The sequence below is a fragment of the Amphiprion ocellaris genome, chromosome 20 (genome assembly GCF_022539595.1).
Source record: "Amphiprion ocellaris isolate individual 3 ecotype Okinawa chromosome 20, ASM2253959v1, whole genome shotgun sequence".
Classification (NCBI taxonomy): Eukaryota; Metazoa; Chordata; class Actinopteri; family Pomacentridae; genus Amphiprion; species Amphiprion ocellaris.
In genome coordinates, this window is record NC_072785.1 from 14,828,213 (window position 1) to 14,843,270 (window position 15,058).

At 37.6% G+C, this 15,058-nt stretch overlaps 1 protein-coding gene across 1 annotated transcript; it reads right to left on the reverse strand.

The window, feature by feature from the left end:
* Positions 1-423: 423 nt before the first annotated feature.
* tpp1 (tripeptidyl peptidase I) lies at positions 424-8,113 on the reverse strand. Its single transcript, XM_023298958.3, has 13 exons — positions 8,037-8,113; positions 7,524-7,598; positions 6,919-7,058; positions 6,515-6,665; positions 5,945-6,066; positions 5,677-5,846; positions 5,343-5,541; positions 4,792-4,980; positions 4,097-4,169; positions 3,740-3,860; positions 3,453-3,614; positions 2,860-2,985; positions 424-2,275 (listed from the first exon to the last, which is right to left on the reverse strand). Exons 1-13 carry the CDS (start codon positions 8,045-8,047, stop codon positions 2,135-2,137), a joined length of 1,680 nt encoding a protein of 559 aa, XP_023154726.1. The 5' UTR covers positions 8,048-8,113; the 3' UTR covers positions 424-2,134.
* Positions 8,114-15,058: the final 6,945 nt, after the last annotated feature.

Genomic DNA, 15,058 nt, shown 5'->3' on the forward strand with positions numbered 1-15,058 from the left:
TTTTCACACTTGGAACTCATCCTAAAATATTCTTTTATGCGATATTAATCAGGTATTGTAGTAGCTGTGTCATTTAGAGACAAATCCTAGAGCTGCGCCAAATATGGCAAACAATAAAGCAACTCGGGTCACTACAGCAGCCATGGCTATTTTACTGGGATAAAGGGACATGTTTCATTTCAGAAATATTTTTGTATTCACATGAATGTAACAAGTTAAAATATGAGCCTATGGAGTCAGTAGGTCTGATCTTGACTTTAAATAAATTGTTTCAGTTGTTACAATAGTGATAAAAAAAAAAGAAATTCTACTGAGGTTCTGTAAGTTTTAATCAGGTTAAATGTTGCTTCAGCAGTCACATTTTGGGAAAATACTAAAGTCTACATTTCTTCTTTTGGTAAAATGGAAAATAAGGAAGTGAAACAAGTTCTGGTTCTTTATTTTTTTGACCATACAGTATATATCACGTCTTACAGCTTGTGTTTAGCAGGTTCACAGTGACATCTTACAGCTGATCTGTTGTGTAGCAATGAATCTGTCAGTTCATTTTCATTTCATGACATCAGCCATGAAATGGAGACCTGAGGGCTTGTTAGAATTTGCATTGGAAATGACAGCTTTTATTTTAATGCCATCTGTTTACTAAGTTACTCTTTACTTCTGCACTCTCAATTGTTAATTTTTTTGTAAGATCAGTTCTTTTGTAAGTTACTGATACAAGTTATATCAGAGTTACTGGTATAACGTCAAGGCTTCAAAAAACTATTGAGAGTTAAGCCAATAGTTTTTTTTTGTTTTTTTTTAATCTTCTGGAATATAAAACACCAACATAATGGGGAAAACCTCAAGGTGACATTGCCAAATTACAGCCAACAGTCAAAAGATGTTTTACTGTTACTATCACAAACAATAAAATCAGAAATTTTTCACAATTCAGTTTTCTGTAAGTTCAGCTTTCTCTCCATAGCATTTTTTTTTTTTATTTGCAACACGTCACTCCTTAAACATCATTTCGAAACTACAGCATCCAGATATACTTTCACACATTCAGCATAGTGCTGAACAATCAGCTGACATGTCAAAGTACAAATCCAGCTTTAATCAATTAAGAAAAAACACAACACCGGCAGTCGTTTTCACTTCAGATACATCTGATTTGTGGATTTACATAGTTAAAAGACAAAAACTAGTGCAATAATGCTGGTGGGCAGAACTGCTGAATCATTTTAAGCCCACATGTTACAGTGCATTTTGTTAGTTCACAGCTGCAGAGCTAACAGCTAAAAACCATGAAAAAATCAAGTTTTTAAAGGTCCTGTTAATCTTGCACTACAAAGCATGTTCCCGTTTGACCACAAATACATGAATGACATGTTAAAACTGCATGCAGATATTTGTTATTAAATGAAACAATGACTCGTACCTAGCTCATCCCTGCTGAGTAGTATGGCAAAATACATATTCTCACTACAAACCACATCTTTATCCAATCACATGCTGAATTTCCTTTTCTGGTGAGATCATTGCATCCAATACAGAGTTCTGATTAATGTTCAACACTGTCTTAATATTTTTTTTTAAAAAAATCAGTAATGTACACAGAGGAGTGATTAAAATCTGTCTCAGCATTTTAAAAGTTCACTTATCCTTAGTTTATGCATAGCAATCATTGCACTCACACCTCCTACTGCTGTGTCTCTAGAGGCATAAATTTAAAGCATAAGATTCCTGTTAAAAAGTATCCGTCTGTAAGGTTGTTCCAGAGATACTTGGAGAAATCCAGGTCAGTTAAAACGCAGTGAACAGCAGGAATAGGCAACTGCAGTGAAGCAAAAAAAATTCCAAACTACAACTATCCCTGACCTAAAAAGGTTTGAAGAACAGTTGTAAGCCTAAAAACCTCTACTGTGGTTGAGGCGATGCTTTTATCCCTAAATGGATAGAAGTGATAATGAGTGATTAAAAACATTCCTTGAGACTGGGATAATATTTGAATAAAGCAAAGAAATCTAGCGTGTAGCCTTTCCACTGTCCTGCCTTTGGCATCAGGCACCTGGTCAAGAGTTTGGACATGTGTATAGTAGTAGTTCTTAGAGCAAATACTGGCGGTTTAACTTCAGTGAATTGCAGCTATTTACTCAGCTAGGAGGGCAGCCAGCAGTGCAGGGTAGTTTGGTGTCCCCCAGCCTGTAACAGGGTCCCACGAAGGTGCAGCACAGAAACCCTTCCCTTGAACCTGCTCATCCAGACAGCTCAGGTGACAACCCTCAGTCACCTGGAGACAAGAATACACGGTACTTATGAACCAGATAACAACAACAAAAGAAGTCCCTTCTAACAAAATTATGTAATGATCATTTACGAACAGCAGCAAAGTAATCAAAAACCTTGTCTTGCAATTTCCATACAAAATGGTATAATATTACAAATGCAGTTGTTAGATTTTGGTGCTTCAAGAGGGAATATATATTCTCAATTGGTTATTTGGGCTTTTGTTATGTAATCTTCGCTTGTGTATTACATAAGTGAACAAGATTTAAAAATAAGTAATAATGAAGAGAGAGATTTTTTTATGTAAAGCACAACATAAATCTCAAATGAGCGTTCAGGACTCACTGGACAAATACAATGCCCCTGACTTAATCCAAAGTACATTAGTAGAAGGAAACTAGACTTCTCTTTTTGGTTTTGAAAACATTTTCATTCTCATCCAAGATGCTTCCTCCGCTCTAACCCCCAAGGAGGAACTGAGGAAAACCAGTGGACCAAAAAGAGAAGTCTGGCTGCCTTCTACTGTAGCACATAGGATTACTATGACATGGATGACTGAGAATCTACACAGACAAACTGCTGACTTACATCAAACAAGGCCTGCCCTTTGAGCTTGTAGAGGCGGGGGTTGAGGAAGCCCAGTGTAGGTAGACCCTTCAGCAAACGCTGGCCATTGATCAAGGAAAGCATGCCTCCGACCACGGGAGTTGACGCCTGAAGGGGCAAATAATATATGCGATGTGTGATAAGCCACATGAATGTGAACGATCATTCCAACTAATAAAAAAGAACAATATGGTAGTATTGTTGCAAACGCTCCTTGAACACTGCAAAAGTGAGGAATGTTGCTACCCCTGTGCAACCTGTTAATGCTAACATTTCTTTGGCTTGTTTGCTGAGCTGTTGTACCAACAATGACTTGCACATTACAATGGTTCACCTGCATTCTCCACCAACTGCAAGAGCAACCAAACTTTTTTTCAACATGGTAGATTAAACATGAATCCTTTTTTTTTTTTACCTGAACTCATTTTTATTAGCACCAATTTGTAACATGTTACAACTTAGTTTTGTTCTTGTTTTTTGCTCAACAAATTAACTCTATAGTTGTTAACATTATTTCTGCTACACTGTCAGTTCTCCATTTACTAGAAATTGTAATCACGTGTGGTATAATTTACCGAGGTCCCAGACACCCAGGGGATAGGCACTCTGTTGCTGACCACCCAGTAGTTATCAGACAGAGCGGCCATGTCTGGGTAGGCCCTGCCGCTTGTATTGAAGTATGACGGAGGAGGGAGGGTTGCTTCTACAGTCTTCAGATACCCCTTCACTGCACTGGCCTGTGAGAATACAAATACCAGACTAAATAGGACTGCATCTTTTTGGAAGAAAAAGCAACATACATATACAAATGTATGTAACGGAATGCCCCAATAAGTAAAGGCTGCATGTCTGATATTATTACCTGGTAGTCAGGCATTCCAAAGACATTGCTGAAACCTCCTCCACTGATGTAATCCGTGACTTCATACGTGACCTTAAATGGATTCTTGAATGATGTTCCTCCAACTGTAGTCACATATGGGCTGGGAACACGAAGCAGTTTAAAGATTTTGACACAAAAAAAAATACAGGAATATGTTTTAAGATAAACTCCATCTGTGGCACCAAATCAAACTTTATTCATAACTCATGTTTCAAAAATTAAACATATATCATGTGAGCAATCTAATGCATAATACAAACTCTTTCAAATGTTCAGGTTTATGGAGAAAAAGCTCAGAATCTGCTTTGTTCTCAGAAATTTGAGCTGATGTTTTACCTGGAGGCAGGAAAACTGGGTCTGAAGGAGTTTTGTTGTTTCCCCATATGTTTGCACCCAGCACCGCTGTCACCTGAACATGACACAAGATCAGGGAGATTTAAAATGATGTAACCGTCCTACTGGCTACTGGCAGCCTTTCAAGCATTGTTGTAAGCTATGGAAAAAGCTTCAGGACAAAAGGTGTCATGTAAGCAAGTTTTCCACGGCAACCATGCCATCATGGGTGCTTTACTAAAAACAGGGGTGTATTCATGTTTCATGTGAGCTAAAGATCCAACAATAAGAAAGAGCACAGTCAAGTGACGGGTTTCCAAGGAGACCAAGCTGCCTAAGTTTAACAATGAGCTCTTTTTACAAAAGTGACTGCATACCATTCTGTATTTGTCGAATAATTGTCTTCTTTCTTTAGAACTACTTAAAATAAAAATCTTTTTAAGTTACATAATTAGATAGCTGCAAAACCAGAAGCAAGACGCCACAGTCATTGTGTGTAACATGAGACAAAATGTTACACAAAGATGTGACTATTACTCTGAAAAGACAATCACATTTTCAGAGACAAGAAGTTAAAGTTACCCCATAAACAAGGGCTTTATTAGCTCATTCACATGTTTGCAAATATTGCTAAATGCTATGTGTTATGAGTGCAAGTCATTTGGATGAATTCTGCACATTTCCTTCCAGTTACTGACCAGAAGCAAAGAGTAACGAGATTCCCCTGACGCCGGCCTTCATGAACTCTGTGTTGATCCGCATCATGTACGCTGTAGACAGGCTGTCTTCATCGTCTCCATAGCTGATAGTGTGAACCCAGGGCAGGTCAGACATGTTGCTGAGCAAAACCATCCACTGCAGGAAGGGCTCCTGAGACTCATGGCGACCTGGAGGCAAATGGGAAGATGTATGAAAAGAAAAGAGGAACAAATTAAATTAGAAATGTGATTGTGTGTATGGCTGTCTGAGGGGTTATTTGGTGTAATGATTCACTATTTTCCCTCACTAGTAACTCAACTAGTAACTAGTTGAGCTGAACATATTTACTGTGGGTGTTCTATGTTTGCCATCTACTCTGTTAACCATCTGTTAGGATAAGCATGTCATTGCAATGTTTACTCAATCATATACAGATTAGGTGTTTATCTTGATCCTTTTGTGTGTTAATGCCCTCCTCCTTTTAATCTAGAAACAGAAACAGACATATACATCTATATACACATCTAAAGCCTTTCTTGTTACTACTGACCTGGATTAGTGAAGACCCACGTCGAGATGTTTGCCCCGGTGCTCATAATGTACTCTACATCCAGACTGGCCTCCAGACCGGCCTTTCCTGCTCCCTGTGTGCCTACAACTCTTTCCACCTGAGACAGATGCTGGAAGGTCCTGCCAAACATGTTCATGAACTCAGCCAAGTCTGCAGGGTGGTAGTACTGCTCCAGGAACTAAAAGAGAAAACAGCTAGCTAAAGTGAAAAAGTACACCAAGTTATGGTCAGATTCTAGTGTATGAGCCAGTGCTTGTATAATAATAGTAACCATCGATGCTTCATCATGAACTGACAATGTTGGGGATCGTACTTGAGCCACAGCCTGGCTGTTGTTCTGAGTTGATCCCACATCAGCTGCTGTCAGATTATAACGAGTCCTCAAGACGGCAGGAGTCACTCCGAGGTGCAGCCCTGCCTTATGTTGCTGTGGTTTCTTGCTCAGGTCCTGCCCTTTAGGTGGGAGGCGATGAAGCCCTCCAACTGTAGAAGCACATAAAAAAATGTTAATGTGGATCCTTACCGAAACGCAGAAGAATTATAGATGTTAACCACTTTACTGTTAATGAAATGGTGCTCACCAAAGTCAAGATGCTGGTGCACATCATCATGAACTGAGTACGGAGCTGAAGATCTCACTATAGAATGGCTGTCTCTGACGTAACGGTGGAATCTACTTCCTGGAAGCAGCGTCTCTGCAACTCTTAATGCACAAAACAGATCAGCCCAAATGTCTACAAGTCCACTCCCACACCTTTACCATACAAACATAAGTGTATTTTTAAAAAACTTAGAGACTTTTTGGTGAAACTGATGTACTGTAACGCCAACCAAGTTAAATTTACACCTTGTACAGCTATACTATCAATACAACTATCAGGGGTTGGAAGTTTGGCTAAGGTGCTACTTTCAAAAAACATTCCAACAACCTTGACCTAGATTTATGAATTTCAACAGCCCACAGCTCAATGTTTGATTTCTACCAATAACCACAGAATGAGGAACTGTCTCACAAGGTGCAAGCATGGCCTTTTCACAACATATACAGCGTTGGGGAACTCAAGAAGAAAGAGTAACTGTGTGCCTTAACTGTGTCAAGAGCAAGGCAGTTGAGTAAGCAGAGCAAATGTCGCCAGAAAAGATATGCTTACTCTGCAGTCATCTTGCACTGTAAAAAGTCCTGAGTGCGAATAGTCAGGCAGTTTGTAATCCCATGACTATGCAGCCAGTGACGCACCACCTTCTGGGTCAGCTCAGATGGATGCACAAGAGAGGCTACTTCCTCCAGGGTAAGATGTTTACCTGTGGAGGAAAAATAAACACGCCTGAGGTCAAAGAGAAAAGGAGTGTTTTGTCTTATCAGTCAAGGCAGTTTCAGTCAGAGCAGTTTATCTCCTGTGATATGTGATAAGTTGCACATTAAGAAGGACAGTGGTAGAAATAAGTTGACACACAAATCCTACTGGGCATTTTAGCTTAACAAGTGTATGCAGGTTTTTTAGATCCCACATTTTCAGGATTGCTTCAGGACAGCCAACAGTTATCAGAGTCCTACCATACTGAGCTGAGTCAGGGTCTGACACCAGTTTGAGTTTTTCCTCCAGCAGATGAACATTCTGCTGCTTCAGGGCAAAGGTCAATTCTAGCTCCTCTGTAGGATCAACCCGACCGACACGAGTCCAGTCCTGTGGAATCCTGAAGAAAGAGGGATAATGCTTAGTAATCCTTTAACTGAACCTTTCAGAAACATCAGGCTTGCAAGACCATTTTTGACCAACTCCTAGTTAAAGTATGAGCTAAAATGTCACAAATTCAGAGTAGACATTAATGGGCCTGGATCAAAACTGGCAAGCATGGTAACATTTCAAATCATCACAGGAGACGCAGCTTTAATATATGAATAAATTCTTCTGATTTGAGATTTAAATGAATGCTAGGAAGATAAAAATCACAATAAGCAGTGATAACAGTCACTGGACAGTTTTCCATGGAGGTATCCAGCCATACTCTTGCTATTTATTTCATGTCTGAGCTTTTGAGACTGCTCTGTATTTGTTGAAAAAGTCCATAAAGGCTTTGAAGATGTATAAATGAGTTATAACCATGTTTATTGAATGACAAAACAATAAAAAAAACAGCTTAAAATGCAGGCTTGCTCACAAGACATCTTGGTCATATTCCAGATATCCACTCCACACCAACGAGATGAGTAACAATGGGATGGAGAAGGCCAGTCTGTCGGGGAGACAAAAAATATCGAGCTTAGGAATAAGAGCTTGACATAATTGTGACTTGATAACTTGTAAACAGCTGACTTGTTACTTCAGGATCATGACAAATATGCAGCTCTCCTTCTGAGCCTCAATGTCACTTTGCTCAATAGGTCAAATTAAAATTTAACGCACATTTACCACGTAGACACACATATAACCTTTACATATCTCTGCACTTATTACCCTTAAAGACACAGTGTTATTTACAGCAGCTTTAGCCTCACATGGACACTTTAACCTGCTCGGTTAGCAGCAGCAGCTATCTATCTATGTAGGTCATCACAAACGTTATAAAAACACCACCTGCGCAACAAAACTAGCTACATTACAATAGTTATTCGCTTGTTGCTGAGTTATTGCTGTAAAAACAACGGACTGCTAACTTATTTTCGGCACTCACAGTGTCTTCATGGTGTCCTCGGCTGCTCCAGTTTTCTGAACTGTTTATTGAGCTCTATTACAGTCGCAGGAGTCACGTGATGCGCGGTCACGTGATCCGCGGTTCCTTGTTTTCTTTCTTTTTTTTTGTCTGATAACTCTATTTTTTTAAAAATATTTTGTCTATTTTATTTATTTTGGACCTCCCAAAGGGTCCGTGTACGGATCTGGTAATTGGATTTTCCGTTCTGAAACGGGTATTGAAAAACAAAAAACGAGTGGTTATTTGATTTTCGTTTTAAAATACAAAATTTAAAATTGAAATACAAGGCGTTTTTCCTTTTCATGATCAAAAAGGGATATACGATTTTTCAAAAAATGCTTTGATTTTCGTTTTATATTTAGAATAACAAGAAAGTAAAATAAGTAAGAGACAGAAACGGAAAAAAGGTCAGTTTTTTCATTTTCTGAGACCGGAAGTGGTCATCAGCAAGTGTGGAGCCAAACAGAGTACGGTGCATAGACTGTATATACTTAATTGACAGTCCGGTCTGGAATGATTGACAGGTCCTATGGAGGAGACAGCCGAGACTCTGCGCTCCTCGTTTGGATTAATTCTGATATAATAACTGTTGGTTTATTTATCGGTGCAGCAGCAGAACATTTTCCACAGACAATTTTCCTGCCCGTTGGCTTGTTTTAACCAGTTTTCTTCCTTCGGCTGATTCTACCAGCAGACACTGAAAGGACTCTGATAGTTTGGTAAGTAAATGTTTATTTTCGTATCAGTGCCGCTTTTAATGCACTTTATTTGCAACTTTGGTGTCAGATGTAATGTGTGCCATGCACTCCAGATGTTGGTGGAGTTTGTTTCAGTGTGTGTTGACCAGAGAAGAATGTTAGCCTAGTAAATATTAGCTTTAATGTTAGCGATGCTAACCGAGCTAGCTGCTGAGTCGTAGCCTGATTAAAGCTAACGTAGCATCAAGCTAATGTGTTGAGTTTCATGTAAACAGCTGAAGTGTGTTCTTTTCCTGTAATGTGGTTCATTAAGTTCATAAAACTGTGGTTGGTTGACATTAATGTAACATTCAGGAAACTTAAATGTGATTAAAAGAGTAACGTTAATGTTCTAGTTGTCAGCAATCAGCTTTAATTTGACACTAAAACAGACTGATAGTTTTAAATGACATCAGTTTCATTCATTTGTTGCAAATTGTCTCATTTGTTGTTGTGATGTTGCTGCTGATTCATTAAAACCAGATGATCCGTTTTGAAGATACATTTAGTTCTAGTATCAGAAGCACAAGAACGAAAATGGAAGTGTAGTTCCGCTACGTCAAAGATTTCAGGAATAAAGTAACTGAATGAGTCTTTATGCCTCAAACTTTACAGATAATAAAAATATAAATAGCAGAGAAAACCTGAGAGAATAATTTCCTGAAAAGTCTGTGAAGGAAAAGCAGCTTTTTTATCCTGAAAGATCAGAATCAGCTCCAACATCTGCATCTAACAGCATCAAGTCAACCAGAAAGAAAAGAAAAAAGAAAATGACTTCTTTCTGATTACATCTCTTCCGCTGCTCACAGTCTGCTGCGCTCACATTCTTCACATTTATAGTCCACTTTTAAAAGTTCAGCAGACAGGTGCTCTCCTTTGGAGTGTGACGATGTCGTCGGTGATGTGGAGAGTGAAGTTTCTGTTTCACCCACAGCGTGCTTTAGGGCAGCCGGGTCGAACTTGATGTTTGAAGTACTGACCGACAGCTCAGATTTAACTGTCTGTAGTTCCGCTTTGATGGGTGTTAAACTTTCACTCAAAGCCGCCAGGAGCTGGATCATTAAAATAACCGCCGTCTTGTTACAGAGTGAAAGTAGCAGTTCCTCCTTAGGGTCAGAGATTGCAGCATCTGAGGGCCTCTTCAAAAGAAGACGTAGTTGATGAAGGTGTTCTGGACCAGGGCTAGAAAGATCATGACCAAGCAGCCTTGAGATCTTAGGCAGCGTCTCCCTCAGGTGGGTGTCAACGGTGTTCACGGTCAGGTCTGTGGTAATCCTGTCAAAAAACAAAACAGAAAAAAAAAATCTAGATTATAAATCAACATGTAACCAAAGCACTCTGTGTATAATGCCATAGTATAGGATGTAGTTCAGAAAATGTCAAAGTACAGTATACTTTTCAAGAATAACATAGTATGGCCTGTAGTTCATAGTATAGCTTGGCAAAAAAAAACCAAAAACAGATTATTATGTGGTTCAAAAAGTGCAAAATGATAGGATGTTGCCTAAAATTGTCATGTATGATGTGTGGTTCAAAAAATGTCATAATGCAGTATATTGTCAAAATAGTATGTTATTCAAGAAAACTTCAGAGTATAATATGTTGTCTAAAAAATGCCATAGAAGAATATTCCATTGCACAAGTAAAAGTATAGTAATTTAGTAACTGTTCAAATTCTTATAATATGTTGCTAGAAAACAACAAAAAAAACTAAAACAAAAGAAAGTCAGAGTAATATGTCAATTTATAAAGCCTGTAGTATAGAGTGTCGCCCAACAAACGTCATACTATAGCATGTCGCTCTAAAAACGTCATAGTATAGCATGTCGCTCTAAAAACGTCATAATATAGCATGTCGCTCAAAAAACGTCATAGTATAGCATGTGGCTCAAAAAACATAGTATAGCATGTGGCTCAAAATACGTCATAGTGTAGCATGTCGCTCTAAAAATGTCATAGTATAGCCTTTGGTCCACAAAACATCGTAGTTTAGCATGTCGTCCAAAGAACATCGCAGTATAGCATGTCGCTCTTAAAACGTCATAGCATAGCATGTCACTCAAAAAACGTCATAGTATAGCGTGTCGCTCTAAAAACGTTATAGTATAGCATGTCGTCCAAAAAAGGTCATAGTATAGCATGTCGCTCTAAAAACGTCATACTATAGCATGTCGCTCTAAAAATGTCATACTATAGCATGTCGCTCTAAAAACGTCATAGTATAGCATGTGGCTCAAAAAACGTCGTAGTGTAGCATGTCGCTCTAAAAATGTCATAGTATAGCCTTTGGTCCAAAAAACATCATAGTTTAGCATGTCGTCCAAAGAACATCGTAGTATAGCATGTCGCTCTTTAAACGTCATAGTATAGCATGTCGTCCAAAAAACGTCATAGCATAGTATGTCGTCCAAAAAACGTCATAGTATAGCATGTCGCTCTAAAAAGTCATAGTATAGCATGTCGCTCTAAAAACGTCATACTATAGCATGTCGCTCTTAAAACATCATTGTGTGGCATGTCGCTCTTAAAACGTCACAGTATAGCATGTCGTCCAAAAAACGTCATAGTATAGCATGTGGCTCAAAAAACGTCATAGTATAGCATGTCACTCAAAAACAGTCATAGTATAGCATGTCGCTCTAAAAACATCATAGTATAGCATGTTGCTCTAAAAACGTCATAGTATCGCATTTCGCTATAAAATCGTCATAGTATAGCATGTGTCCCAAAAAAAGGTCATAGTATAGCACGTTGCCCAAAAAACATCATAGTATAGCATGTGGCTCGAAAAACGTCATAGTATAGCATGTCGCTCTAAAAATGTCGTACTATAGCATGTCGCTCTAAAAACATCATAATATAGCAGGTCGCCCAAAAAAAGTCATAGTATAGCATGTCGTCCAAAAAACGTCATAGTATAGTATGTCGTCCAAAAAAATCATAGTATAGCATGTCGCTCTAAAAACGTCATAGTATAGCATGTCGCTCTAAAAACGTCATAACATAGTATGTCGTCCAAAAAACGTCATCGTGTAGCATGTCGCTCTTAAAACGTCACAGTATAGCATGTCGTCCAAAAAACGTCATAGTATAGCATGTCGCTCTAAAAAGGTGATACTATAGCATGTCGCTCTAAAAACGTCATAGTATAGCATGTCGCTCTAAAAACATCATATTATAGCATGTCACCCAAAAAACGTCATAGTACAGCATGTGGCTCAAAAAAACATCATTGTCTAGCATGTCGCTGTTAAAATGTCACAGTATAGCATGTCGCTCTAACGTAAGAGTATAGCATGTCGCTCTCAAAAAGTTATAGTATAGCATGTCGTCCAAAAAACCTCATAGTATAGCATGTCGCTCTAAAAACGTCATACTATAACATGTCACTCTAATAATGTCATACTATAGCATGTCGCTCTAAAAACGTCATAGTATAGCATGTCGCTGTAAAAACGTCATAGCACAGTATGTCATCTAAGAAACGTCATAGTATAGCATGTCCCTCTTAAAACGTCACAGTATAGCATGTCGCTCTAAAAACGTCATAGTATAGCATGTCGCTCTAAAAACGTTATAGTATAGCATGTCATCCAAAAAACGTCATCGTATAGCATATCGCTCTAAAAACGTTATAGTATGGCATGTCGTCCAAAAAACGTCATAGTATAGCATGTCGCTCTAAAAACGTCATACTATAGCATGTCGCTCTAAAAATGTCATACTATAGCATGTCGCTCTAAAAACGTCATAGTATAGCATGTGGCTCAAAGAACGTCATTGTGTAGCATGTCGCTCAAAAAACGTCATAGTATAGCATGTGGCTCAAAAAACGTCGTAGTGTAGCATGTCGCTCTAAAAATGTCATAGTATAGCCTTTGGTCCAAAAAATGTCATAGTTTCGCATGTCGTCCAAAGAACATCGTAGTATAGCATGTCACTATTAAAACGTCATAGTATAGCATGTCGCTCTAAAAAAGTTATAGTATACCATGTTGTCCAAAAAACGTCATAGTATAGGATGTCGCTCTAAAAACGTCATAGTATAGCATGTCGCTCTAAAAAGGTCATACTATAGCATGTCGCTCTAAAAACATCATAATATAGCATGTTGCCCAAAAAATGTCATAGTATAGCATGTCGCCCAAAAAACATCATAGTATAGCATGTCGCCCAAAAAATATCATAGTATAGCATGTGACTCTAAAAACGTCATACTATAGCATATCGCTCTAAAAATGTCATACTATAGCATGTCGCTCTAAAAACGTCATAGTATAGCATGTGGCTCAAAGAACGTCATTGTATAGCATGTCGCCCAAAAAACGTCATAGTATAGCATGTGTCTCAAAAAACGTCATATTATAGCATGTCGCTCTTAAAATGTCACAGTATAGCATGTCGCTCTAAAAACGTCATAACATAGTATGTCGTCCAAAACACGTCATAGCATAGCATGTCACTCTAAAAACATCATAGTATATCTTTGGTCCAAAAAACGTCATAGTGTAGCATGTTGCTCTAAAAACGCCATTGTATACTATGCAATTTTTCAACATGTTGTAAAAATGTGCCATATGATTTAATAATGTAAAGTGGGCCGTGAAATACACTCCAGAAAGGTTTTCTTTGAAAAAAAAATCATCATGAATTTTGGCGCAAAAAAACGCCATAGTATACTATGTCGAAAAAAAAATGCGATTTTTCAACATGTTGTAAAAACGTGCCATATGATTTAATAATGTAAAGTGCGCCATGAAATACACTCCAGAAAGGTTTTCTTTGAAAAAAAAATCATCATGAATTTTGGCGCAAAAAAACGCCATAGTATACTATGTCGAAAAAAAAATGCAATTTTTCAACATGTTGTAAAAATGTGCCATATGATGAAATAATGTAAAGGAGGCCATGAAAATTGCTCCACAAAGGTTTTCTTTGACAAAAAAAATCATCATGAATTTTGGCGCAAAAAAACGCCATAGTATACTATGTCAGAAAAAAAATGCAATTTTTCAACATGTTGTAAAAACGTGCCATATGATGTAATAATGTAAAGTGCGCCATGAAATACACTCCAGAAAGGTTTTCTTTGAAAAAAAAAAATCATCATGAATTTTGGCGCAAAAAAACGCCATAGTATACTATGTCGAAAAAAAAATGCAATTTTTCAACATGTTGTAAAAATGTGCCATATGATGTAATAATGTAAAGTGGGCCATGAAAAACACTCCACAAAGGTTTTCTTTGAAAAAAAAATCATCATGAATTTTGGCGCAAAAAAACGCCATAGTATACTATGTCGAAAAAAAAATGCGATTTTTCAACATGTTGTAAAAATGTGCCATATGATGAAATAATGTAAAGTGGGCCGTGAACAACACTCCAGAAAGGTTTTCTTTGACAAAAAAAATCATCATGAATTTTGGCGCAAAAAAACGCCATAGTATACTATGTCGAAAAAAAAATGCAATTTTTCAACATGTTGTAAAAACGTGCCATATGATGTAATAATGTAAAGTGCGCCATGAAATACACTCCAGAAAGGTTTTCTTTGAAAAAAAAATCATCATTAATTTTGCCGCAAAAAAACGCCATACTATACTATGTCGAAAAAAAATGCGATTTTTCAACATGTTGTAAAAATGTGCCATATGATGAAATAATGTAAAGTGGGCCGTGAACAACACTCCAGAAAGGTTTTCTTTGACAAAAAAAATCATCATGAATTTTGGCGCAAAAAAACGCCATAGTATACTATGTCGAAAAAAAAATTGATTTTTCAACATGTTGTAAAAATGTGCCATATGATGAAATAATGTAAAGTGGGCCGTGAAATACACTCCAGAAAGGTTTTCTTTGAAAAAAAAATCATCATGAATTTTGGCGCAAAAAAAAACGCCATAGTATACTATGTCGAAAAAAAAATGTGATTTTTCAACATGTTGTAAAAACGTGCCATATGATGAAATAATGTAAAGGAGGCCTGTGAAAAACACTCCAGAAAGGTTTTCTTTGACAAAAAAAATCATCATGAATTTTGGCGCAAAAAAACGCCATAGTATACTATGTCGAAAAAAAAATGCAATTTTTCAACATGTTGTAAAAACGTGCCATATGATGTAATAATGTAAAGTGTGCCATGAAATACACTCCAGAAAGGTTTTCTTTGAAAAAAAAATCATCATGAATTTTGGTGCAAAAAAACGCCATAGTATACTATGTCGAAAAAAAAATGCTGATTTTTCAACATGTTGTAAAAATGTG